This window comes from Myiozetetes cayanensis, unplaced genomic scaffold (assembly GCF_022539395.1).
Source record: "Myiozetetes cayanensis isolate MyiCay16 unplaced genomic scaffold, myiCay2020 scf1, whole genome shotgun sequence".
Classification (NCBI taxonomy): Eukaryota; Metazoa; Chordata; class Aves; order Passeriformes; family Tyrannidae; genus Myiozetetes; species Myiozetetes cayanensis.
In genome coordinates, this window is record NW_026086604.1 from 34,135,407 (window position 1) to 34,162,776 (window position 27,370).

The 27,370-nt window shown below is 39.0% G+C and overlaps 1 protein-coding gene across 3 annotated transcripts in view; it reads left to right on the forward strand.

Annotated features, from left to right (window-relative positions):
* The window catches only part of LOC126638722 (cytochrome P450 7B1), a 128,872-nt gene that overhangs the window by 4,121 nt on the left and 97,381 nt on the right, over positions 1-27,370 (forward strand). The window contains exon 1 of one of the 3 annotated variants that reach the window (XM_050312862.1): positions 1,501-1,541. The exons of the other annotated variants lie outside the window; for them this stretch is intronic. Coding sequence (XP_050168819.1) covers positions 1,516-1,541 — 26 coding nt within the window. The 5' untranslated portion in view covers positions 1,501-1,515. Of the gene's footprint in view, positions 1-1,500; positions 1,542-27,370 lie in introns of those variants that run through there. 3 annotated transcript variants of the gene reach the window in all.

Here is a 27,370-nt window from a genome sequence, read left to right on the forward strand (position 1 = left end):
GGAAAGGGTTTGTAAAATGTATTCCCTCTGTAATTCTGTGGCTTTAACAATGGAAAAGAGTAGATTTAGGTTACATATTAGGAAGAAATTATTTACAGTGAGGGTGGTGAGATAGTGGAAGATGTTGCCCAGAGAAGTTGTGAATGCCCCATTCCTGGAAGTGTTCAAGACCAGGTTGGAGCCCCTTTGGTCTGGTGGAAGGTATCCCAGCCCATGGCAGGGGATTGGAACTAGATGGTCCTTAAGGTCACTTCCAACCCAAACCAGTTATTATAAACGGTTTTCACAGTCAGGATTGCTTGTGAGGAATGATACGATACGTGGTGTGTCTCTGTGTGGGTTTTAATGTACAGCAGTATAGGAATTTCCATGCTGTGTTAGATGGGACATTTACGTTCTAATATGTTGTTTCTGCAATGCATCACAATGGGGTATTAAAAAACCCAAACAACTTAAGCAGTATAATTGTAGATTAAAGTCAGTATAAGAAGAATTATATTTCTCAGGAAGGATTTTGCTGTGACCTGAGTTACAGATTTAAAACCTTGTTGGAGCAAAGTGCCTTTCATTTTTCCCTTTTATTCTATTCTCTAAAATACCTCCAATCTATACAATCACGTTCATCTAAGATACTTTTTCCCAAAATTGCTCTCTTGAACCCAGACAGATATTGTTGAAAAGAATATAGATTTCGTCTTTGCCTTCAAGAACATCTTATCCTTCTCTGTGACAAGCTGTGAGCTTGCTAACAGCTCTCTTACCAAGTGAATTGTAGTTCACAAGATGTCATCAGCCTGTCTTTTTTACCACTTCTGCTAATTTAGGCAATATGTTAAGGTAGTTTTCAGTTGGAGGGAACATCAGGAAGGACAGATACAAGGATATCAGAAAAATCTGGCCTCTTCCTTCTTACCTTGGGTTTCTACAGAGGCCTTTTCCTCCGTCCTTTTGGTTGGAGTTCTAGGGAGTGCATGCGTTTTCATGACCTCCTTTTGTTTACTGTCGTTGTCCGCTCTGAAAAGGACTGGAGACTGAAGCTGTTTAAGGCAGAAAAGTAACAGTTCTGTTTCTTAAGTAGCCTTAGAAAACCTTTCTTTCTCACCATCACACTTGGGTTTTCTGTCAACTGTTCACTGCTGTGCCAAGATGTGGTGGAAGCTTATTTCTTTACTTGCTTCTTCTGGTCAGAGCTTAAGTGAAGGTAGAATAAATGAAGTAAACAAAATCATAACCTTCTCAAGGTGTACAAGACTCCCTTCACTGGCTTTTGGTTTTTCTTATGGCACTAATAGATCTGGAGAGCTTTTATGTCATGGGTCTTGCACAGTAGCATGTCTCAAGACAGGTTTTTCTTTTTATTTTTTCAGTGCTGCTTCTCATCCTTCTGATGTGTACTCTGGGTATCATGTACATTTTGGGTTCTGCTTCCTACTGAAGCTTTGAAGATGGCACTGAAGATGAGTCATCTAAAAGATGAGACCTCTTTTAGCAGATAATGAACTTTCCCAATAATCTATGATTTACAGTGTTCTTTGCTTAAGGTACACTGCCACCTAGCAACAGTTTCCCTTCCCTCCCAGTTTTCTTGACCTACTTTGTTGGGGGTTGTTCAGCTTTATAGTTTGTACCTGGATCTGGTCTTGATTAGTATCCAGAACCCATCAGTAGATGCCGTCATGGTAAATGTATGTGCGTGTGTGGGGTGTAGATATTTTTAGTAGCAATAAGAACTGCTAGCTTCAGGTTTCTCACTACAATACAATAATTTTTACGTTTACGCTGGTTTTTGCTTACGGTGCTTTTTTGGAAAAGGCCTTTAATATTTTTTTTCTCTTGGAATGCTTGATTTTGCTTACTTTTGTTCTTTATTTTTTGAAGCAAATAAAATTAAAGGGTGAGAGCTAAAGGAATTTGCTTTCAGCTCTTTTTGTTACTCCAGTGCAACATGAAGCATGGAGTGTCCATCTAGGGCACTGTGTACAAATGTACAGAGCTTATGGAAAGTTCTGAATGATTAACCCTTCTGCTCCTTCTCCAAGCTGATAGTCTTAGTGGTATGAATGAGGACAACCCAAGCGAATACAGAGTGTTTCAAAAATTGTATTCATGTTTACCACTATATTTAGAGGAGGAAAGCACACTGGTTGACAAATCTTAGCGGAAACGTTACGTGTAAAGGCTGATGTGAAGGAAAACACAAAGGGGCAAATCCTAAGCCTGTTACCCTCTTACAAAAGATATTAGCTACTTCTCCTTTAAGTGAATGATGGCGAAATTTTCCATGTGATGTGTTTCAATCATTGGTGATGTAACTAGAGAACTACATCATCAGGTGATGATTGGAGTCCTGACCCACAAATCTATCTGGGCGCTAGCTCCCCCAGCAAGTGGGATGCAGGGATTTGGATGAGTCCCAGGCTTGCAGTCTTGCTTGTGGACTCCCCCTCAGTTCCCCTGCTGTAAATTGGAGGTCAGTGTGGTCTCTTGATTTACGGCTAGTGCAGACGAATGCTTCGCTGGACACTCACAGAGTTGTCAGAGAAGCTGAAAAAAATTCTTCGCTGGTATAGCCACTCAGCGTGTGCTAAGGAAGTGTTGCCTGTCCATTCCCTTTCTCCTGTATGCTGAAATATAAGCTGTAGGTGCTGTATTTGTGTAATACTCAGCTAAGCTTGTTGAATCATGTCAGCCACTTTAGTGTTTTGCTCAGTTATATGAATTATGGTCCCAAAAAAGTTGTTTGGGTTTTTTGTTTGGTTTGGGGTTTGTTTTTGTTGTTTGTTGGTTTGGTTTGTTTTTTGTTTGTTTGGGTCGGTTTCTTGTTTTTGTTTTTTAAGTAAGTCAAATGTTTTGATTAAGAATTTGGTCAGGACTTGTTTTAGTAAAGTAAGATAACTGTTCTCAGTACTCCATCTAGTCACTTATTTAACTTAGTGCATTGTAATGCCAGGGAGTGAGGGAAATACAGAAGCTAAAAGAAACAGCATAAGTGCAATGTTAATACACTATATGAAGTTAAGGAAAATCTCACTGTTAAGTTGGCAGTCTTTTTCTCTTTTATCCAAGTTTTATAATCTCCTTGGTAGTGGAGCCAGGCTTGGAACACATTTTCCTGACTTCTAGTTTTGTGCTTTAACTTGCTGCCTTTCCTTTCCAAGACACTTACCATGTATGTATGACATTATAGCTGTCTGGTAAACTAACTTTTTCAACCATGAGGCAGATTTTGAATTCTGATTTAAAACTTCAGTAGTGTTCTTTTTCTTTCCCCACCATTTACTGATCCTTCTACAAGAAGCGTGTAGGTTTTTAGGCTAATATCCATTTGCATGCCGTCTGGGAGAATTTTGGCTGACTGAGAGTCCCATAAAACAAAAGTTTCCTCTTTACAAACCACATGGAGCTTGGCTGTAGATATTCAGTCCCTTTCTCCACAAACTGTTTTTAATGGTGCCAGATTCTTCTGTTTCTTCTCCTTGTTTGGCACATGTCAGGAAAAAAAATCTTGGCTCTTGTATAGAACATATCTTGTTTCCTCTTAACTGCTCGTACTTTCTATTCGTAATTCAAATCAGCAGAAAAATGCTATGGTTGTGCTTCTCGTGATTTAATCTTGTAGTTCCTAAGCAATATTCCAGTGTTGTTAAAAAAATAGTGCTCCCTCATACTGTAGGCTAGTGGTAGGAGGTTCTGGCTGAATGCAGCAGATGTGTCTCTGTTGATTTTGGAGAGTATGCATGGAGTCCTGACCGGGTAGCCTGCTCAAGCCCTGTGGAGGCACGTGAAGAAAGAACAGACGAGCAAAGTGAAGCTAAAATGGGATGTTAAAGGAGTATCCTCTCCACCACCCAGCTGTGCCTTTCTGACGCTGCAGTGAAAACCTGGACTGCAACATGGCACCTTGTAGGCTCATTTCCTTAGTGGGAGGTTGAAGAAGTGTCTCCTTCCTGGCCCATGGCATCCCAGGGACCTAGCAGAGAGCATGTTTGTCACAAGCTACCAATTTTCCTTGCTGACAAGCCTTCCTCTGCACCCACTGATCTCTGATTTGTAAGAGTCAACCTGCTTCTGATGTCTAAGGCAGAGTGCAGCAGCCCTGCTAAGTGTGGTCGTCTGTCTGCTTTATTGTGGCTCCCCAGAAAAATCAGCAAACTGCGTAGTCACCTGCACTTTTCTTATCCCATTGCCTTGCTTTCATAAGATGCTTCCCAGATTTCTCCCAAATGGGCATTACAAACTCTTATGTCACTTGCCTTGCCTAAAAAGATTGAACAAAATTAGAAATTTTTGAATGATGTATTGAAAAAATGATCATAGAAAATTGATGCATTTTCATTACTTTTAAAAGTGATATAGTATTTAGAAAAAAATTATTATGTCATTTCAGCACTGTGTAAGAATGGAGGTTTTGCAATTATTAGCTCTAGCAGCTCTGTTTTGTTAAAAAACCAAAACAAAAACACCCCACAAAAACAAACAAACAAAAAACCACACCAAAACCAGAAAGGAACCCATATATTCCTTAACAGCAGGAACTACCACTGTTCAAGCACAGTAGACAGAACTTATGGAGAACTGGTGATTAAAATTAAGTTTCTGAGAAGTCTGTATTTCAGTCTTTTTGTACTCTTGCTTTCCCTTTGTATGTATGCCAGCAGAAAGGTGGATCTGCCCCTTGAGTAATTCTGTGGTCTCTGAAGGCTTTAGAGAGATGGTCTCTAACTTTATAGTAGGGCCCCAAGGAAAACCAACCTATTTTTAGAAGCTCTTATTTAATCTGGTTAACCAAAGAAGGATGCTTACTGAAGGAAAGACAATTGCTAGTATCTCCTCAGAGAAAATTTGAGTGACTTCCATTCCTGGTCCATTCACCTGATGCCACTGTAGTGTTTGGTCATCGCTTCCCTAGCTGGAAAGTACTGCTCCATGTTTTCCTCTTCAGTGCTGGCATGGTTTTTTAGGCTACAATAGCTCCTCTTCAGAGCTTCTGGTGTGTGGTAGATCATAGCCACGCTAATTCTCTCCAGCTGGTTTTTCAGCATGAGAAGCTTTGGTAGTTGCATTTGGGAAGCTTCTCTGTAAACAGCTCAAACAGTGGATTGATGACAAGGCATAATTTTTTCCTTCAGTTGTTCAGGAATTGATCTGCGATATTTACTCAGCTGACTTATCTTCAGTAAGACAGAAAAATCCTCCCTGGAAGATTTACTTTTGGTTTGGTGGGTACCAGTGTTTGTAAAATGTTTCCAGTGCATTGTGTATTTCTTCCATATTCCTTTCAAAAACTTCTGTTATTCTGTTGGATGGTATTTTTTTCACATTTTAAAAAGATTTCAAGATGACTAGGTTAGTTTTCAGCATGGTGACTGTTTTGCTTATATAGCAAATTTCCAAGACCTACAGCTGGGGGTGAGGCGTGTTGCCAGCGCCCGTTCTGCAATGTTCCTCTGCTATTCCCGTTTAAAAAGTAGCAGCTGTGTAGCTGTATGGGAAGTGAAAATGTCTCTCAGTTCAGGAGCCATCCAAGAACCAATTGTAAAACATGATGAACCGACTGAGTTGATATTTGGGAGGGAAAATGAAACTACTGGGAGGACAGGCTTGTATGTGGTGCTCTTCTTAAGCTTAAATACGTGCCTGAAAGATTCTGATTCAACAGCAGTAGGACTTAGGTGTGTGTATGTGATGACAAAATTGTGCTTATAGTGCACTACACAGAAGATGTTTAGGCCTTTCAGTAACAGTTGCCATCAGAGCATACCTGACTGATGAAGGTTCATTTCCAGACCCTGGAACAAGTGCAGTAAGCTGAGTTCAGAGCCTGGGCTCCTTCAGAGGACCAGATGAGGGAAACTGGAAGTTTGTGTACTAGCAGCTTGCATGTAATGTCCTTTAAAGCCAGGTTAAATTATCTGTCGCCGTTAAGGAGCGACACAGAATTGTTCACAGCAGGACTGGAGAGGTTTCCCCTGTATGTCAGTGTTCGGTGGCTTGGGAAACAGCTGCTTGCGCAGTGTCTGGTTTTGTGGATGAACAGGCAGCTCAATTTCTGGCATTGCTGCTTTAAGATACAAAAATGATAATTAAACTTCAAAGAAATCTTGCATATGTGAATGAGTCAGAATTATTTTTTCCTCTATAAGCTGTTTAGTTTCTTGCATCTTATATAGTGAAAACACTGGTAGATCCTACTTGGTATTACCACATTATGAGTGGAAGGATTTTTTCCATAACCTTTAGACTTCCTCTGATAGAACCACATCAGCTATAATAAATTTAGAGCCTCAAAACCTGTTGTTATGAAGACTTTAAAATAAAACTGTGCAGGCTGTGGCTGTTCAGTGGTAAGAAGCTAAAATAAGACAATGCTGAGATATGTTGGGCTCAAAAGAAAGTTTAGATTTCCTGGCTTCATGATCTCCTCTGCAGAAGGAAACCTTTGTGTTTCTCTCTCAGGAACAAAAGTCCAATAAAACACTGTTGTTGTGACCTATCAAGCCTTACCTCCCATGTAGTTAAGGCCATTGCAATGTCTCCTGCATTAGTTACATTAAAAGGTGCTTGAACATAGTTGTACTTAAAATTGTGCGTGGCAAGCGTCCTACCTTTGGTTTATTTTTCCCCTTGAGGGATGAATAGTCTAGTGCTAATCCAGTAGGTTGTTCTTACTACCCTGTTTTCACTTTCAGAAAGGGGGGTGGATTCAGTCTCATTAGTGGATGCCTATCTCCTTTTGAACATTGAAAAGATTCAGTTAAAAGTGATGAAAGTTATCCCATGATGTCATCCAGAACAAACAAACAAGGTAATCTCCTGTTCCTGCTGTTCCAAATGAATACGTGCTTAAAGCATAGGCAAGCTCATGTGATGCATCTTTGCTTGTGCCTTGATGGCAATTCAGTGTAGACTGAAGCAACTTGCTTTTATGCTTTCTTCCCACCCCAAGAATGTTAGAGTGGACTAATGTGTGTGCACTTCCTGCTTCTGCTCTGTAACATCTGCATTGCATGCTTGCTTGCTTGTTTTGGTGAGAAGATCAACCAGGTTTTTTAACCAGGACTACGAAAATCAGAGATAATTCAGATGGGAGTAGATGAACTAATGCTTCATTTTTTTGCTTAGACATAAAAAAAAAATCTTGTTTTGTTTTGCACACTATTTCATCATATCTTGTTATTAATAATACCTCTGAGACCATCGTTTAAGAGTCAGGCATATGTGTGATCTCATGCCTCTAAATTGTTTTGCAGCAGTTCCAGAGTCTCAAATGCACTGCATACAGTAGAAATATGAGGCATAAAGCTACTTCAACTGCAGTGATACAATTTTGTTTCATCAAATGAAAGCCCAGGAAGATTTTTCTTGTAATTGTTTTCAGCACAAGTGTAATGATGTCAGTTAGTATCTGTCATCAGATCCTCTGAAGAAACCCTCCAGTGTGCATATAGTTGTAACTTTGTAGGTAATTGGTGGTGTTAGAAATGCCCAACATATATATGGTTTTGATCCCTTGGTTGTTGCATTGAAGAGTGCATACCAGGCTCAGATCTCAGGGAATGACTGCAGTGTTGGAGATTACTGGAAGATGGAAATTGCCTTGTGTGCTGTGATGGTGGTGGCTTCCAAAGTGAAGGAGGCTATCCTAGAATTCCCACATGTGCAGGACATTGTCACCTCCCCATAGCTTTTTTTTTCAATGGGCAGGACCCAAGGCTCTGGGTGACAAAATCCCTGCTCTTGCCACCCATAGCCATTTGTACCTCTGGTATCCTGTTTAGTCCCAGGTGCAGTTGATCAGTTACAGCTAGAGCTTCCACCCTGCTGTATCAGATGCTTCTTTTTACTTTCTGTGACAAGTATCAAATCATCTCCTTAAAGGCAGCAAGATACTGGAAAGTCTGCCCTGCTCATGGCAGTCAGGTAATTTCTCAAGGTTGTGGAAAGGACAGATTGGCTAATTGCCTGCCAAAGTATGAATTTTACTGTCAAGACAGTATGGAATAACATCGAATCATAGAATCATAGAATGGTTTGGGTTGGAAGGGGCCTTAGAGATCATCTAGTTCCAACCCCCCTGCCATGGGCAGGGACATCTTTCATTAGACCACATTGCTCAAGGCTTCATCCAACCTGGCCTTGAACACTTCCAGGGATAGGGTGTCCACAGCTTCCTTACGTGGTCTGTTCCAGTGGACACCTCTTCATTTTCCAAGGTTGGGCTGGTTAAAGCAGCCTCAATAAATATGACTTTACCTGCTAAATTTCTCAAAACTGCTCTGTATATGGAAAGCAACCAGCACAGTTAGGTTCTGTCATACAGGTAAGGTCCTTAGGCCCTTTTGCAATCTGTTGATAATTGTTACAACCTGACTGTAGAGTTTTCCTGATGCTTAGCACTAGATTTATGTCACTAAAGGATAAAGTCTGTATTTATCACTCCTCACTTTTTCAGCAGGCTTTATGTTTTGTATCGTCCATTTTTTCTGCTAGATATTAGAGTGCTTTTTTTAGCTTTTTCACCGTTCACAAAATTCACTGTGCTGCATAGTAACTGTCCTCATGAATTCCCATTGCTATGCTCAGCAGGTAAGCTGGGCTAATGAGACCCTTCTTTTTTCATTTGAGTGGGTTTTGCTAATTGCTTTTATCACACCGGAACCTGTAAAGGGATTTTCTGTAGACAAAATGACAACAAAAAAATGAAGCGCTTTTGTCGGTAAGTCACCTGGCAATTCCTCTTGGATCCTCAACATATCTGTCAACAAACGTGAGTGACTCCATAATGTCCAATGCCTTTAATCGTCCTTTATTTCCCCTCTGTTCTCCTTGTGTGGGATTTCTCACTTGATGGAGTGAAACCTAAAAGCAGGTTTTGATGGAGTGCATCTCCAGTCAGCAGTAGGGAGAACAGAAGAATGAAATTAAGGTGGTCAACAACCATCAGGAAGGGAAAATTTCATCCAGTCTCCTGCCCTGTCCTGTGGTTGTGGCTGGTCTCTTGCCGTCCCAGTTCATATTTGTATCATTTCTCCCATAACAGCTCAGCTCATGTGAGGCACCTATCACTTCTGCAGTCCTAAGGGATAGGGACTTCAACACTTACCCTTCACAAAGGCTTATACTCCCCCACATATCCGTTTGTATCCATCTTCTGCCCCAAGTCTTGCTCACTATGCTGATCATCAGCCTAAGCACTCACCTTTCCCAGCATCGTATAATTTTTTTCAGCATGAGGATGGTATAAGGTTTTGTGACGTTCCTGAGAAAATATGACTGAATAAATTTCAAGCCTTAGAAATGAGATGGTGGCTGTTAGTTAGTTAGGAGGAGGCAGCCTCCGTGAGTCCTGGGTAGACCTGTGCTCTGGCTTTTGAATAAAATTTACATTGCACCTTAGTGGAATTTCCTGAACCATTAAATTTGTTATTATTGATGTTTACAAACTTCACTGGGTTTGTGTTAAATCAAGATATGTTTGGATTATTTTTTTTTTTTTCTAACTTGAAGCTTTGCCCTTGAGCTACAATGTAGTCATTCTTATCTTCTACTTGGTGGAGAGCAACTTGAGAGGTTCTTGCCTTTCCTACCACACCTGTCTTCTGCAAGACTCCCTCCTTCACCCAGAGAAGGAATTGGAGCCATCACTATTCTCTTCATTTATATAATTCTGTCATTGCCTTGACATCAGCGTAATCTTCTTGACTGGCTGATCAAACTGATTTTCAACAGTTTTAGACAGGGTAAAAAATTAGTGCATTTAAGTCTTCCTTGATTTTTTCAAGCAGTTTCTCTGTCATTCAGTCTAGCATTTTCTTTCTTTATCTCAAGTCCCTTTTGATTTTTTTTTCTGTACTTATCTTATTCCTTATAAAATATCTACTACAGCTGGTATTTTCTAACCTTTAGACCTGTAATTCTCCTAATCTCATGTCAAAGCAGTTAACAAGTGATAACAGACCCTTATCAGACTTTGTATTATTTCAGTGTTCAGCACGACTTTTTGGCTTTACTGTAGACATTTGAGATTTTCCACATATTTTAGCAAGCCTAGGATTTTTTTATTTTATAAATTTGCTCACAGCATACAGCTTCAATGGTAGCTGCAGCTTTATCATACAGGGAAATGAAATAATCTGTTTTGTAAGTGATGTGTGTAGATTTAGCATTTTTGTGAAAATGTAACATTTTGTAACAATGAAATACTATTGCAGTAAGAAAATCTGTTCCAAATCACAGCAAATCCAGCCGCTGTGGGCTTTCGAAAAGGTAACAGTGCTTTGGTTTGTGGTCCTGTTTCCACCTTGAAACAGCTTTGGATTTTGTTACAGAGGGAGATTTGTGTTTTTACTTTGCAGGATGAAAATGCCCAATAGTTAAGGGTACTTTTGGGAGAACTGCAGAGACTGGATTTCTCAGGGACATTTTAAACACCAACATAGTTTTACCAACCTGGCTACATTAGGTAGGCTTGTGATTTGTCCCTTTCCACCACAGCTGTGCCTGCAGAAGCCCCCCGGCAGTGGCAGCAGTACTTGGGGATAGAGGGGATTGCCATCATAGCTCTTTCTGGTTGTGTGTCTTCAAGACATGTTTGCTTACATGGAATTTACTGACATTAGGGCAGACCAGGCCATACAGGAAGGAGTGGAAATCTTGATGCTAAAGACATACAGCCTGACCATGCATGACTTCCTTGCAGGACCTCATCTTCACCATCTCTCTGTCCTTACATGGTGACTTAACTTCACCATGTAGAGGATAATAGTCACAAGTTTAGTTGGGGTTCATAGAAGTTCCCTTGTGTTCTGATTCACTGAATTGCTGAAGTGATGGCTTTAGTGGGACTTGAGCTTCTAAGTGGACAGATCAGCACTTTCATGCTGAGTCAAATGTGAATTTCTGGTTTGATGGTATGATACAGAATATACAGTAGTATTTCCTCTCCTTAGTGCTACTAATTCCCAGGGGAAAATGTGGTTCTAATTTTTTACTTTGAACAGAATTTCAAAGTTCATAGAGAATGAAACCACTGCTTGTTGGTACTTAAAAACAACACTTTTACTTCCATTTACACAGCCATGCTGGATGACAGTTTATAGGGCTGGAGCTGGTTTTAGGTTTCCTTTTATATGCAATACTACATATGTTTGAACTGATGGATTGCATGGAAGTATGATGGCTTAATGGCCCTGATCACAAGGCAACCTTTTCTCTCATTCCTAAAGCTGTGAAGCAGTGACTTGTGTCTCAAACTCCTTTCTGGGGCTGTAATGCCAGAAGCTGCCTGTGGCTAGACAGTTGGCAAATGTGCTGTCTTCTACTAAACCCACCCCTTATTTTTCTTTCTATAAGCTGGCACACTTGTGCAACCACATTTGCTAACGAGTCTGATCTGGTGTTTCCCAGTGGGATACTAACCTTTTAAAAGCAGTCTGAAGCTTATTCTCCTTTCATGAAAAGTATGGGGAGGTGTAATTCTGTTGACTTACACAGAACAAAAGTACTCTCTTTCAGTGGTTGAGATGAAGCCTTTAGAGCCTTTTTTCAGTTGTAAGTAGTAAGATGCAGAACACAGTCAAGGACTTCTGTCTTCCAACTGGGGACTTCATTGTATGTGAATTTTCTCTAATCACGGTGACGAAATTAATAACACAGTTGCTAAGTGTCGCAAAGTCACTTTTGAGCCATGAAGATTTTCTGACATTATATGTTGTTTTGAGCATGTAGAGAGAACTTCTTTAACAAAATCCATCCTGAGTTTGTGAGAGCTTCCCACAAGAAGCTCTTCATGTACCTTTCAGCTGCACCGTTTGTTACCACTGAATTTTTGAGAATTTCTTCTGGTCACTTTAGTACAAGGTAGTTCCTTCTAGTAGGGACAAAAGTGTGTGGGTGGTAAAAATAATGGGGTTTTTTCCGTTGTGAAATCTGCTTGTGTTTCAGTGCATTTCTTCCCACAGAAACCAGCTGTGGCAGGAGAAGTTGGGGGGAATCCCAGCATAGTCTCCAGGTGAGTGATAGGATCCAGTCAGTGTCTGGGAAGCTGTCTTTACCCTACCCTGCAGACAGAGCCACACTTAGCTTAATTCATTCTTTTTTCGAAAGAAAGGACATTTACTGCATGAATAATCATGTTTATGACATTGCAATCGTGAAGAGTGTTAAGTCGTCTGCTCTGTTTTTCCTCAGTATCAGGAGTATCACTTCTCATAATCCTGATGCTCAACCCTGAACTGGCAGCTTCTTCTTCAGCTTTAAAATCATTCCTTTCTTAGGCAGTTCTTCCTAAGTTAATGAGGACTGTAAGTAAATGGGAAGATAACTCCAGGTGTATGATGAGGAAGGTGTAGGGTAGGTAGTTTAGTTGGTATATAATAGGTGGTAAAACTTCTTGAAACAAAGAGAGCTCATAAAAAGAGAAGGGTAGATTGAAAACTCCAACTATCCTTTAATTACTACCAGACTCAAACATTCCTGTAGTCTTAACATGCTCATTAAGCACAACTGAGACATTATGGTTGCTTGTAAATAAGTGATTTTCCTTTAACTCTGGTTTAACTCCTGAAGATACAATTTGAGGTTCTTATTTTGATCTAAGTGCTATGTTCATTTACCTGTACTGTCTTGTGTCAAAAATATTGATAAATATTTAATGATATTTATCTTTTAAATTATATCAATACATAGGTCTTGTCAGCTTACAGCTTTATGACAATAACTTCTAAAAGAAAAAGATCTCGTTTTCCCTTAAAACTGATTTCCATTGGTTGTCATTTTCTTCAGTGTCAATTACCATTTGTTATCAGTTCAGACACTTACAGATCTTTGTGTGAAACTGGAAGCAAGTCCAACTTCTTTAAAATGAGTTTGTGTCTTATTAATGTGTTGAAATTAATGTGTTTTCAGAGTTCACATTTGATCTGAGCTTGCATTTTTCCTTTTTTTTTTTTTTTTTTCCTTAAACCAAAAAGCATATTAGGGGAACCAAACTGTTACCAGTCTGGCTTTTTTTAGATTTGTGCTTTGACTCCCTAGCATGACTGTAGTGCTGCAGCTTTGGCAGTGCTGGAATCCCACTGTGTGTGTGCTGTATTGATGATCTCTAAATCATGTCGTCTATGGTTGAGTGTGATGGTTCTTGGTACCAGAAGGTCATCTTCACTTTGTTACTGCAGTGATGGTGCCACGCTGGGACTCAAACCACTTTTACTTCAACAAGACCACTGAAATTATAATGCTGAGTGTTCACCACTAAATTTCATGGCAAAATTCAGTTTATTATTGCACAGTCCTGTGGTGGTGTTGGAAACTTTAACCTCCTTTTACAGACTGATTAGTCAAGAGTTCAGTGGGCAGTTAGTCCACACTTGGGATTCCACACTTTGTGTCATCTGCCGTGTTTCTCAGCGTTGTGTGTGAGAGCATCGGACATAACACCTCTCCCTAGACAGCCTAGCTAGTTCCTCACCCTTGTGCTAGTGCCAGGGGTGCTGTGAGGATCCAGCTTGCTTTTTATGTCCTTTGCACCATTCTTGGACTGATGGACTTCACTGAAGTTGCCCATTTACAGCAGGGATTAGGATGATGCCCAGTGTATCTGGCTCCTGCAGAGCAGAGAGTGCCTCCCTTGTTCAGCAGGGACCATCCTGTTATACAAGGAAGTTTTGTTAATTTTTTTCTGAGTAATTAGAAATTTATCAGGGTGGAACTCATGTACAATATAGGATCACTTGGATTTTCTCATGGATGAAAAGTAGAGGCTCTCTCATAAGCAGGAGAAATAGAAGATGATTGATACAGTATTAAGAATAGTCATTTTATCTTGGCTTATTAAAAGTGATGACTGCAATAATTAATACTTTTTTATATAAGAAAGAATATGGAACAAAGATCTTCAGGCAACTTGTTTGTAATTTTCCCTTAACTATACTCTGCCTCTCAAAAATTACTGCAAGAAGTTGATAAGTCTTTTTTGCTCCACAAAATCAAAATGAAAATTGCTTTCCATTTTTTCAACCTGGTGTTTCTGCCAGATTTGTTATGTTGGGAACATGATGTGGTGAAAAAGGCATCTGTAACCTCAGGCTCTCAAGAAAAGGCCCATGTTTTATACATTATTCTCTTCTCTTCGATGGATACCTTCTAGGAAATGTCTTTGTTAGTTGTTCTTTTTTTCCAGTACAGAAATACTGCTTCAACATGTTCTGTGCTGAAATGTCAGCGTTGTGCTGTTGTGTAGGTGGTAGTATGTATTATACACAGTTTTCAAAACCTGAATAATCAGTGATGTGCATGACTTTGCCAGGGAAAACAAATGGCTGTGTCATTTTGATTTCGGTATATCAAGAAAATGTAACCTATAAAAGTTAATTAGCATTCTTCCAGAAGGGGGTTGTTTAACTAACATCTTTATTTCCATGTTTTCAGTTTTGTCAGAAGTTGGAGGGGAGTGTTTTATTCTGTTGCTAATATATACCCACAGATTTGCAGAGTATTTCACGGAGTTTTAGCTACCATGCATCTGTCCTTCATTTCAGCGAACAGCTCACTTGAACAGCCGCTTAAATCCACTGAAAAATTTTATTTAGTTTTTCATGTAATTTTTTTACATAGTATTTATAAATAAAATTCCTTGAGCCTGATGATGTAAAAGTTATCTATCAAAATGAGGTTTTGACAGTGATTTTAACAGGAGAAATCCTGTCATTTATCATTGAAATCCTGACCACCTGCATCACTGGTCACTGTGGGGAGTTGATGTATCTCCACCTCTCATGGATTTGGTTCTCTGGTAGGCTCAGTTCTTCCTGTTCAGCCTGGATATTACTGGCACTTGGCTGTATCCAATGCATAAAAGTTTCTGGTCGGAAACAAAACTGAAGTTTGAGCACCCATAACACTGAATGAAATAATCTCACCATATTTTCCTGTACAACTGCAATTCATTAGCCTTCCTCCACCACTTTAGAAACTAAATGAGAGAGGGCGTAGCCATTTGCATGCCAGCATGACACAACTGTGTTCTAAGGAAAGTTATGAAAATTGTAAAACAGGTTTCTCACACACTAACTGGTTTGATAAACTCTGTCTAGACTAAGGTCTTCCCAAAGATGGATAAAATTGTCCTGTCATAGTAAAATTATATATTAGTAGCTTTACAAATACTCTAGAAGTGGAGGTGAGGTTTTATTAAAGCAGTCAGTAGAGAATTCTAAGTTTTATTTTAATGAGGCCCTTACAGAAAACATGATCCTTAGAGGCCAGATTTTCAAGCCTGCTGAGGTATATTTGCTGTGTATCAAATCCTTCCTTCCTTAAATGCTGAAGTTAAGACGATCATGTAGATAACTTGACTTCTTTTCCACTGTTCTGTAAATGCACACTTGAGACTTTAATTTGGGATTGATACTGTGTTACTAAACTATATATTGAAATGTTTGTTGTCCTTTAATGCAGCCTCTGGGTGGTGGCTAGAACCTGGGCAGAGACTTCAGCATTGTCACTGCCTGTGAAACCACCTCACCTCCTTTCTTAACTAAACCACAGGGACTCAGAGATCCCTGGTTTTGGGTGAAAAAGTGATCAGGAGCAAATATTGTAAAAATAATAGGACTTATTAGCCACATATGTCTGCAAAGAAACATGGAATGGACAGAAAGATGTTCTCAAAGGCTTGAGAGTATAACCAAATGCCAGTAATATCCAGCCACATGAGATTTATTAGCCACAGTGTGGGAGAACTGAGCAAGTGGTGGCAGGGAGAGGGACTGGAGATGAAGTAATTTAAGAATTAATGGTAAATAGAGGATTGAATAGTAGATAAAGTGCTGTTGTTTCTGCATTACTGTTTTTGAAATTATGTTTCTGTGCTGCCTCATCATGCTTAGGCCTGTTCTGAGCATGAGCTGTTTGCTTTTATCATCCCTTTGATTATAAATCCAAGACTCTGGGAGACCATGTACTCTGACCCTTTGCTTAGAGTAAGCCTTAGCATTTCACTTGGTGGTGCAATACCTACATGTCTTTGGAGAGTATACGTCTTCCAGACCATCCCTGTAGCTTTCCTGGTAGCCAGTTCCTTTTGTTCCTCATCCTTGTGTTTAAGACACCATATTTATAACCCTATTTGTTTCCTTGTCACTGGTGGTTGCTATGTGTTTCTCTAAGATGAAAGCCTGCTAAGGCTCAATTTTTTCATTTATCTGAGTTTGTGCAAGCTTCTTCATTTACCTGTTTGGTGTTAGATTCCTTTCCCTCTTCCAAGTACCCTTACTCAGTTGTAACAAACTAATTGACTCAGGAGTTGAGAGATGTTGTCACAGAGGATTATTAAATCTAAAAGGTAATACCCGTTAGAAGTAAAGTGGGGATAGTATAATCTTTAGGTAAGACTATGTATTTTTCATTACACCCATAGTATATCCCTTTTCTGTGCTTACTTTTAATTAATAAATGTTGTTTTCAGTTCTTTACTGACCCAAGTTGTAGTTTTTCGTCCTTTGGTATTTTGATTAATAAGTCTTTTTGAAGAATTTTAAGTTTCACTCACATTTTCTCTTTCTCATTTTGCCCTCTGGAGTTACAGCTTTCCTGTAACATTTGGAAACTGTGTTCTTTGAAGCTGTTGACTTTGGAACTGTCCGTGCTGGCCATAATCCAGGGCATGGTTACTGATTACTGCAATACCAGCTTCCAGCCCAGTGATTTATTTCATCTATGTATGTCTGTGTAGTTACTCTATCTTGAAGAGGGTAACTCTAGTAATGATAAGAGGTGAAAACTAATTGTGTTTTCTTACTGTCTGCCTGGAACCTAAATAGCAGAATAATTTTATTTCATATAGGTGCATGAGGGTGAGCATCCCTCATAGTGTGAGAAGAGCTTTACTAATGATGCAGTTTCTTATCACCCCCATCATCCCCAAACCACTCAAGTGCACAGCTGTAACTATGAAACTACAGTGAAACTGGGCAGTAACATGGCTTTGGGCCATGGGATCTACAAACTATACACAGCCATGAGCCCCCACCCCTCCAAGCTTCTGATGCAGGAATGATTCTGATTTCATTAAAGATCTTAAATGACTTGAAGTTTTGGTGAGGAAGAGAATGAAAACCCATTTCCAAAACCTGGAACTGGGAAAAATTCTTCCTGCTGAGAATGGTGAGACTGGGTGGAAGGATGGGGAGCATTCCAGGTGCCAGGACAGGAAGGCAAGAGGAGAGTTCAGTGCAGCTTGTGTGATGGACCAATTCTTTGTGGGCATGAATAGGTTAGTAAAAATTTGAACAGTAGCAGAGTTGCAAAGTACTGTCTCATAAGCACAAGTGGCTGTGAGGGTGGGGTAGACTTTTGTGTGTGGGCTTGGGAGAAGGTGGAAGATCTGGAGGTTGGAGGAAGATAAACAGTCATTGGGTCAGACTTCCTGTAGGTTTGAGTTTTCTGAGAGTACTTTGGAAAAGCCCTGAAACAGGCAAGTGTTTGTGTGCTGAAGACACAGGGAACACACGGGAAGGTGTTCTCAAAGGCTTGAGAAGATTTGGGTTCAGTTTAGTATCCTGTTCTTAAAATGGTGAATTATGCAGGAGAAATTTGCAGCAGAAGGTTACTATGGGGGACATCATTGCTCTGCTTTTGTATTAGTATAGATTATGTTTAAACTTTCTGTTTCTCTAGATACATTTTCGCATTCTGGTTATCTTCATGTCAGAGGAGAAGATGAGATCTTGCTATATTTGAGTTTGAACAAAGAATTATCAAGATTATTATCAAGATATCATGGAGGAAAAGAAAAGAGGAATTTCAGTAATACAGTGAGCAATTTTCTGGGCTAATTGTTCTGTCTTACCCAGTTAGTAACCCTATCAAAAAATCCCCAAAAGTTCACATTTCCTTTGCCAAATAGAAAAAAATTATTATTTCTACCTAAATAAATATTCAGTACAGTATTTTGTACAATTCATAATGTCATTTTACCTCAAATAATGATGACAAATGGCGAGATAATATATATATGTATATTAATGTCAAATGACATGAGCTTCCCTTTAAAAAGTTTTCTTGGAAAAACCAGCAGATTTCATCCCCTCCAGTACTGAAAGAACTGGAGCTATTGCTCTATATAAAAATTATAACTGACTGTAAAACCTGTCTATCTGAATTAACTGCATGAAATTAATTCCACGAGAAAGGGTTAATATGTCATTATTACAATACTAACAAGTCTTGGAAAAAGAAGCATTATAAAGTGAGAAAATAAGTGTTGCATTGAGTTCAAGCTCTTTTTGAGGGGTTACATTTCCTTTTTTGAAACTATTCTATATTTTGCTTCTGTAGTGCTTTTATATTTCAGTGTGAGGACAAAAAACATACCTTCCACAATGAGCCCCTACTGTAATAAGAATTACAGAAATGGGCAATAGTGTCTTTGTACTTCTATAGAAGTGTAACATTTATTTTTATCTACCTATATATATATATATAATATTTAAAACTAGTCCTTTCTTTCTTGTCAGTGTGCTGTGCCATATGGTGCCGAGCAACATGCCAGATGATAAAAATATTCCTAGAACATATGATATCATCAGTCAATTCAAGAGGGGTGAGACTTCTTGACCAAAGCATTTGTGGCTTTGATACATTTTCCTAGGTGTAAAGTGTATATTTTGAAATGATGAAGTGTGTCCAAGAGGTCTCCTTTGAATTTGCATAAGCAAATTTTAAGATACCAGCTTAGAACATTTTCCTTCTTAAAAAAGATGGAAACTAAATAAATTTTGTTCTAACAAAGGATTTCATGGCAAAGTAGCAGTTCTTTTCATAGCAAGAAATGATTCACCTTCTTCCTTTCAATATATATCGCTGATAGCTGCTCTGGTGTTGGAACCATGCCACGAAGAATGGCATGTCTCTGTCTCTATTCTCCACTTGCAGAGAAGTCAGAACATAGTGTGGGGTCAGAGGATGTTCAGGTTTGGTGCAGCTATCTGTACACGGTTGGGAAAAGACTGTGTGTCCCCAGGAAAAAAAAAAAAAAAAAGAGACAACAATGTTAAGTATTGTGGTTTTCTACCAGTCTAACTGAAGTAGCCGAAGTTGCTCTGCTGTTAACACTGGAAGTTTCTTACTTTATGTTGAGCCTGTTATTGTTTTTATCTGTTTCCACAAAACACCAAAAAAGAGAAAATGAAGTGTTTTCACTTGGCAGAGAGAGTTGTGGTCAAATGGCCTGCTCCAGGGAAACTGGGGGTGTTTCTTCAGTAAATATAACAAGGATGCTAAAAACCAAATACAAGAGAGATGTTAAGAGCTGTATGGACAACGTTGCAGGAAAAGTGGCCTTTGCAATGGCATGAGTAATATATAATGCAAATAACAAACTTACGTGCTAGAAGTGCCTACACAGCCAGTGTCTTTAGCAGCCTGCCAGTTCTCTGTTCATTTGTGTCTATGCCATGAGAGGAATATTAAGGAGAGAACTCTCAGCTTTGAGTTAGGACCTAAAAACTCTGCTACTTGATTCATTGGTTTCATCTCTACGTCACTGGACTCTTTCTTCCTGCTTGTCGTCTTTCATCTATTTCCTTACGGTGTTTGTGCTTTATGTGAGAATCTCCTCAGTGGTCAGGTCTGAGGTTCCTGGGTCAGTAGTTTTATTTAAGTAACCTCAAAACTCAAGTTTGTATTGTAGCATTCTTGCTCTGTATTCACCATTTTCAGATTTCCAGTCCTTAAGTCATCCTCACTTCGCCTCCTGTCAAATATCTGTTAGGAACTTGACTGACCTATTTGTGGTCAAAAAATTGCCTTACAAGAACTCTTGAATATCCCAGAAAAAAGACCTCAGTTATGCAAAGCATGGTTTCATTGAGAGTGGTTGCTCCGATTGTAAGAATCTGATTTGTAGAATGAACTAATTAATTGAGCCTCTACAAAAAGTAACATTCAGAAGTGTGGTTAAAAATCTGTTTTGCATTTTGCTGAGGCTCAGACCTCTGCTGTTACGGTCCCACTAATTTTCCAGTCATCCTTCTCAAAGAGATAGGATGTGTATTTATTACTAAAACCATGAAAAAATTTGTATGTGATGAAAAGGGAAAAAAGGAAGGGTTTTTTTGTTTGTTTTGGGGTTTTTTTCACACAATGCAAAGAGGGGGGAAAAGTGTTCAAAATAAAAGATATGAAACAGGGAACAAAGTGTAAATGCTGTCATAAACTATTATCTCTGTATCAGCATGTATGCTGTTGATGTAATGGAAAAAAGTGCAGTTCTAACTTCCAGTCTATACTTTTCACCCTTTCCTTGTTGTGAATACTCTTTTTTGTATTTAATGGTTCTCTGTAACAAGGTCTTTAAACCCATTAACCCATCAGCAATTTGCTTTTACAGGTTAATATACTTACAAATTATTTTGTAATAGAACATTCTCATTAACGGGCAGATTTATTAACAATCCCTGCAGCACAACTCCCCAATTTTTTCTTTGAAACTCAACTACATACCTAATTTAGTGCTTTTACGGTGACCAATTAGTTTGGCAAAAGGAATGCTTTGACTTGTGCTTGGACTCGTAACCTTTTGAGTGTCTCCAGAGGTACATCACACCACAGGCATTTTAATAGCCCAGACACTGTATGGTTGTTTGGGTTTTGTATGTTTAATGCAGAACTAAATGGGATTCAGGTCCAGAACCTGTAAGATTATACCACCTTTTAGGATTGTGGTTCGCTTTTGGAGAGCTGTATTTACCATGCCAACGTTATTCCCTCAGAGCTACTGCTTACAGCTGTTCTCTTCTCATAGTCAGACTTGGTTGTGTTCATCATCTATGAAACAGAACACATGACATTGTTCCATCTATGTGTTTGATAATATAGTCACAGAATCATAGAATTGGTTAGGTTAGAAGGGACTGTAGAAGGTCATCTGGTCCAACCTCCATGCTCAAGGAGGATCATCCCAGAGCAGATTGCACAGGATTGCAGTGAGATCATTCTTGGATCTCTCCAATGAGTGAAACTCCACAACCTCTTTGGGCAGCCTGTTCCAGAGCAAGGTCACCTGCATAATAAAGAATTTCTTTCTCATGTTCAGGTGGAACTTCCATTCTGGCCATTGCCTCTTGTCCTGTTGTTTGGCACCACCGAGCAGAGCCTGCTCCATCCTCTTGACACCCACTTTTTAGATACTTAGGCACATTAATGAGGTCCCCTCTCAGTCACCTCTTTTCGAGGCTGAACAGGCCCTACCCACTCAGTCTTTCATTGTAAGAGAGTTTCTCCAGACCCTTGACCAACTTAGTAGCTCTCTACTGGACCCACTCCAGGTGCTTTATGTTTCTCTTGTCCTGTGGAGCCCGCACATAGTACTGCCCGTGGCCTCACCAGGGCTGAGTAGTAAACTGCTAATTCATGTTTTGAAAATGCAGTCATCCCTCTTGTATTCTTTCTTCTCCAAACCAAGATCAGATGTACAGATGCTATATAAGCTTGTGGTTCACTTATGGATATGAACTTGTCCTTTGCCTGGAACATCTGAGTACCAGATTGTTGAGGTCTTCTAAGCCACGGTGATCAGGGCCAAACCGTATTGGGAATGTGATCCACTCTTTTCAAGAAGACAGAAGTAGCTGCCTGTATTTAAAAGCAAAAGACTTTAAATAATTTCTTAGGCACCTAAAAATATTCTTCATCACTAACTTTAGGCTGAACTAGGCTAGTATGTCAGAGCAAAAGACATATATGTGATTAAATGCTAAAATGATCTATGCTCCATCTACTTCAAGAAAGAATAAAGCAGTACTTGGTAATGTTATACAATCATTTTTCACCTCATTTCTGAGGATCTTGTCATTACAGTCATTTGGGCTAGATAGCATTATAGTCCGTAACCCACTGATGGGGTACTGAGGCACAGATCAAGACTTTTAAGATGCTGTTAAAGGGAGTGAATGGGGCTGGCATGGGCCTGGGCTGTGCAGCCACAGTTAGATGCCACAGGAGCCACGTCTGATCCATTACCAATCTACGGCAATCCCATGCATTGGATAGGTACTGGGCATTGGCCTCCGCATCTGAACATTTATTAATATGCTGTCTTAATATTGTAACCTGCAGACCATCTCAATTAATTTGCAATCAAGAAGAACCAACACAATGGGAACAGAAGCCCTATCTAAACAAGTAGAAGCTAACGAGGCTGTGCAGTGCTCTGCACAGCGATGGGGCAGGAACCTGCCTGTAGGTCATCTTGGCAGATGCATTACAGCACATGCTCCTCTTGTGTAGCCTCAGCTAGGCTGCCTCTGGGCTGCAGCTGGCTTCTTTGCTATATAACATACCTAAAGAAAGCAAATGAGGCACAGTTTGCCATGGTATAATTCTTTTTTAATGTTTGTGAAGCAACCGTAGCTAACCGCACTAAATGTTTTCTCCTAAGAGGAGAAGAGTAACTGGATACAGAAAAGCTCAGAAGTTATGGACAGTGGTGAAAGGGATTTGTGGACTCCTACAATCTTGAATATTCATTCTCATAGGAGATCACATTTTCAGAAGGTATAGAAACACAGTTACAAGCACAAAAATATGCATGTTTGTATGGTTTAGTGCATCTGGTTCACTACACAAGCAAATGCATATTTCGGTACCTAATTACCTCTCCTGAAGTGTAGTTATGCAATGCATCCACCCACTTGCTATAAACCTGAATGAAGATATAAGCTGCATATAGGTTGTTTACATTGCAAATCTCTGCCTCTTTTAGAAAATCCAAGTTTTACTCACTTCATATGAGCAGCTCACAGGATTTTAAGAATTCATCTTAACAGAAAGCAGATGGTTTCAGAAAGCTGAAATGAAGAAGGAAAAGGAAGAAGTTGAACATCGGAACTAAAATGTATAGCATTAAGTGAAAGCTACCATGATAGATTTTCTTTTTTAAAGATGAGAGTTTCCAACAATTAGTTTTGTGTCCTGGCATGCAAGTAAAAAGAAGTGCTAAAAATTTTTTTAAAGAAGCAACTTTACTTTTTTTTTTTTTTTTTTTTTTTAAATCTGGGAAATGTTCAACCATAAATTGTGGAGCATAGGTTATCATTCCTTCTTTGGTTGTCTGTCTCATTAAGAGGTGGTGGCTGTACCTAACTCTTCCCTAGGACCTTCCCTTTCAAAACCACACGTTTCCATAATGTGTAAGATCCTGGCGTCTCTTGTCTCAGTGCTAAGGTGAGAGAAGCCATCATCTCCCAGACAATGGAATGGAAGCTTCTCCAGTGTCTGTGAGAGAGCTGTGTCCTGCTGCTCAGTTCAGCCTCCATCTCCAAAGATGTATCCTGCCTCTACAAGGCTCTGTGGATTAGTGAACCTCAAAAGGACACTTAGCAGTCCTACAGCAAAAATCAACAACCTGTTTTAAATTATCAGGAAGAGTAATTTTCTCTTTCAGTATCGGTATTTCCTTATTAAAATGAGAGGACAAGATTTAAATATAGCATAAAACTTCCCAATGCTGTGTAGTATTTCTTGGAGGACTGTGTTTGCTATGTTTATTTGCCTCAGGGGTAACACTTTTTTATGTACATTGTGAGGCTCAATAGTCTGGCAGCGGCAGCGCTCAGAGCTGCTTTTCTTGATACTGTGCATCTGTCTCTGTTATGGTATCTATAGCAAAGTTGGTAGGGAAGAAATAGATAGTGAAGATGTCTCTGGACTCCGTTTTTCAGTGTTGCTGTAGTTAGGTTTTCCAAAGGGTTGTGAATAATTTTTGTGTAAGGGAAAATACTAACCTTTTTGGCCGGTGACTACTCTTAAAGAAAGAGTGATGAAAAATTCCCAGAGGAAGTTTTGCTGTAAATACTGTGAGGATTAATTACTGCTCATTGCTTCCACATGGATAAGTAATCCTTTTGGGCTTGTGTAGGAAACATCATGTGTGCTTTATTAATGATCAGTATTTGGGCAATATGACTTTTTTTATTATTTGAAACTTACTTTCTGTCATGAACTATTGGTCTCATCTTAAGAAAAAGAGGTAAATAATATGCATATAATCCATATTGTTAATCTAATTCATATTGTTCCCTACTGTCATTATGGTTTTTTATGCTGAAAGCTCATCTTTAAGTGGGTGATAGAAGCATTGGTGTATCTTCTCCTTTCCACCTTCATTTCTTCAGGGACTGATTTCCAGTCACTGCATAATACTGTTGTTCCCATATGTGCCGTGTGGACTTCCATAGCAGAGCCTCAGCTTCCCAGTAGGAAAAAAAAATTCAAAACAGGGCACTATAAATTGCAGTGATGAGAGAATAGTCAAATGCCCAGATAGGTGGAGAGTTGGTTATAAAAGCTTTTGTTCTTCAAGCTTCACTCATACGCAGCTGATTCTGTTTTAAAACTACACTGTTCCAGAGATTTTTTTCTTTTTATTCATCCTCAGAAAGTTGCTGTTTGCAAACCATTTTTGGTTCTTAGTAGCAGACAAGCATTAGGCATCTGTCTAGCAGCAGTAGCAGAAGCGCCATTAGTGTATGTCTCCATAAAAATGTTGCTATTTATTATTCTTATTGGGGAAGAATATATTTCTCTACATATTCTCTATATCTCTCTGTGCCTTATACTGAAAGATATATTCAGAAAAGGGCAAGCTATCCACATGGCTTATGAAAACATACGACTTCTGTTGCTTTTCTTCTTCACGGGTTATTTACATAGCACAGTTAGGAAAAAACCAAATATTTCCTCAATGGAATTTTTTGTTCAGATTCTCCACTAGTCTATTTATATTCCTCTTCAGAGTTTTGCTCTTACAGACATTCTACAATTTCTGAAGACACCAACTCACTTCCAAAGCCTGATGAAAACTTGGACTGGAATGGATCCACTTGCTGGTGAATACAGAAAGTTGTAGCATTAATATAGAAAGTAAAGCATAGTGTGTTAGTCCTGTGTTACACGTGGTGAATAACTATGGATTTTCAATGGCAAGAGCAATGGATTAATTATACATTAAGTCTTTGGCTTTTAGTAGCACTTATGAGTTGGTCTGGGTAAGTTCTTACTGAAATCACTGTTAAAATCAGTGTCAAGGTTGGAGAGCCCAACCCTTAGGTCCCATTTGTGTGATCAGATGGTTAGCTTGTGCTGTGGATGCACTTTCTTAACTTTGAGTTCCCACACGGAGAACTGGACAGAAATAATTGGTCTGTTTGGAGTACATAGCCTGATTTGTTCATATTAATTTTGCACAGGCAATCTCTGAAAGCTTTTGAAAACAGAAGCAGTGAGCACTGGTTTATGCTGGGGTCAGTACTGATCCCATCTAGCCCAAGAAAAATGGTGGTAAGTTCATTATCTGGAATGCCGTTCATCCACAGAGTCCAAGGGGAAAATCCTCACTCTTCTTTCTTGCGCTTTGGATTTGCAAGCAGAGGAGCATTTCTTTTGTTCCTTTTATTCCTCGGTGTGGGTTATGTTAGCTTGTGGTTACAGTAAGTATTGATACAGAGAACCTTCCTGGAGGTCCATCTGACCACATGTACAAAAGGGGGAAGGGAGCACTTCTAAAGCACAGTTCATCTCATTTTAAGTAAGTCTAAAACAGATTAAACAAATTGCAACTCAAAAGGAGATGGCTAATCCAGCTGTATCCTTGTGTGTCTCTGCCAGAACTGGACACATACATCTAGCCAGGACTTTATGTTACTCCTAAAAACTGTTCATTCCAATAGCACATGTGCACAGTGTTCCAAACCGAATTAAATCTTCCTGGAAATTTGGTATCCGACGAATTTTGCAAACACTTTTGTGTTTTTCTAAGCTCTCCTGAGGATAAAATTCATTTTGTGTGAATGTCCCAAGTACAATTGCTTCTTGATTTGTAACAGCTGCTGCAAAAAAAGAAGTCTTTTACATTAGCAATTCTGGGCAGGCACTCACATTTTAAACTCTGGGCTACTCCATTCTCTCTCCCCCACTTCCTCAGGAGGCCAGCGGAACAAAATGAAAATATTATATGGATACATGTAACATTGTGCAAACCAACAAACTTTCAGCTTACTGGAGGGCTGCAACAAGTACGTGATGATCGGTAGTTTAATTTGGAGACGTGATGTTATAAGACATTTTAAATGAGGAAATAAATTAAATTCAAAATTTCATTTAAAATTTTACTGGTGCAAATATTGTTTAAAAAAAAATAAAAGAGTTTCTTAGATGGTCAGTAGAGGGCAGGCATATTTTATTTCTGAAGAACCTTTGCCCACTACTGTGTGCAAAGAATATTTGTTCTATCTCCAGATTTGACGAGTATAAGTCTATTTTGTCACATTACAGTGATATAAATCAGCAGTAATAATTTAAAAAGACATTGTCAACCCCTTTGAGAAGCTAAATGTCCATTTTAAAGCAATTGGAAGATATGAGTTATGACTACAGGCATTTAATTTCTGTGTTTAGATTGTAAAAACCATGGCATAAAAAACCTGAAATATTGCTGCTACTGAGTACTAGATAAGAATCATTTCTCTGCTGAATTCTGTAAAATGCAGTAGTTCTTTCTGATGTGAACTACTATATCACTAATGGGGTGGAAACACACTCTTGAAAGTCATGATTGTTTAAATCTTCAGCTCGGTAACAGAGATTCTTCTTGAAGATCTGACTAGCCAAGCGACTTTAAACCTAAAGGAGCAATGCCTCCTTTAATTTCTACCTGCCTTCCTCTGTAATTGAAACAGTGTTTGTATTTCAGCTGGACAGAATACCTAACAGGTTCTGAGTACAGGGTAAAATCAGTGTCATATCTGATTAACTCAAGAGAAAAAATTAAAGTGGATTTAAAGAAGCATTTATTCTGAATGAGCTCATTCTTCCCCAAATACATTTCAGCCCTGAAACAAAATGTAGACAGAATCTTTTCTGGAAACACATTTATACAAACATCTTTAATGTTGTTATGAGATACCCTTTTCAAAACCTTGTAATGAGATTTATTGTTAAAGAGAAAGAATGATAAAAAAAAAGAATGATACATGTTGATTCTGTAAAAGATTAGAAATTTATTTTAACCTGTGCATAAGCGTGCATATGCATATATGAACTCTTTTTGTATGTGTATGATCAAGCTTGCTGCGTTGAAGCTACACATGTAAGTAGCAGTAACACGAGACAAGGGTCGTGTCATCTACCATTTCTTTCTGTGACTTGACAGTTCCATTTTTTTCTGGCAAGGTTGATGTTCACATAGACACCTTTAATTAGGATCAGAAATGGTTTGAAGATTTGTCCCAAAATATGCAGTTTGCATTCACTTCTGTATCCATCAACAGAAAGTCTTTGTTAGATTTTGGAACTGTTCCAGCTAGAAAAAGTG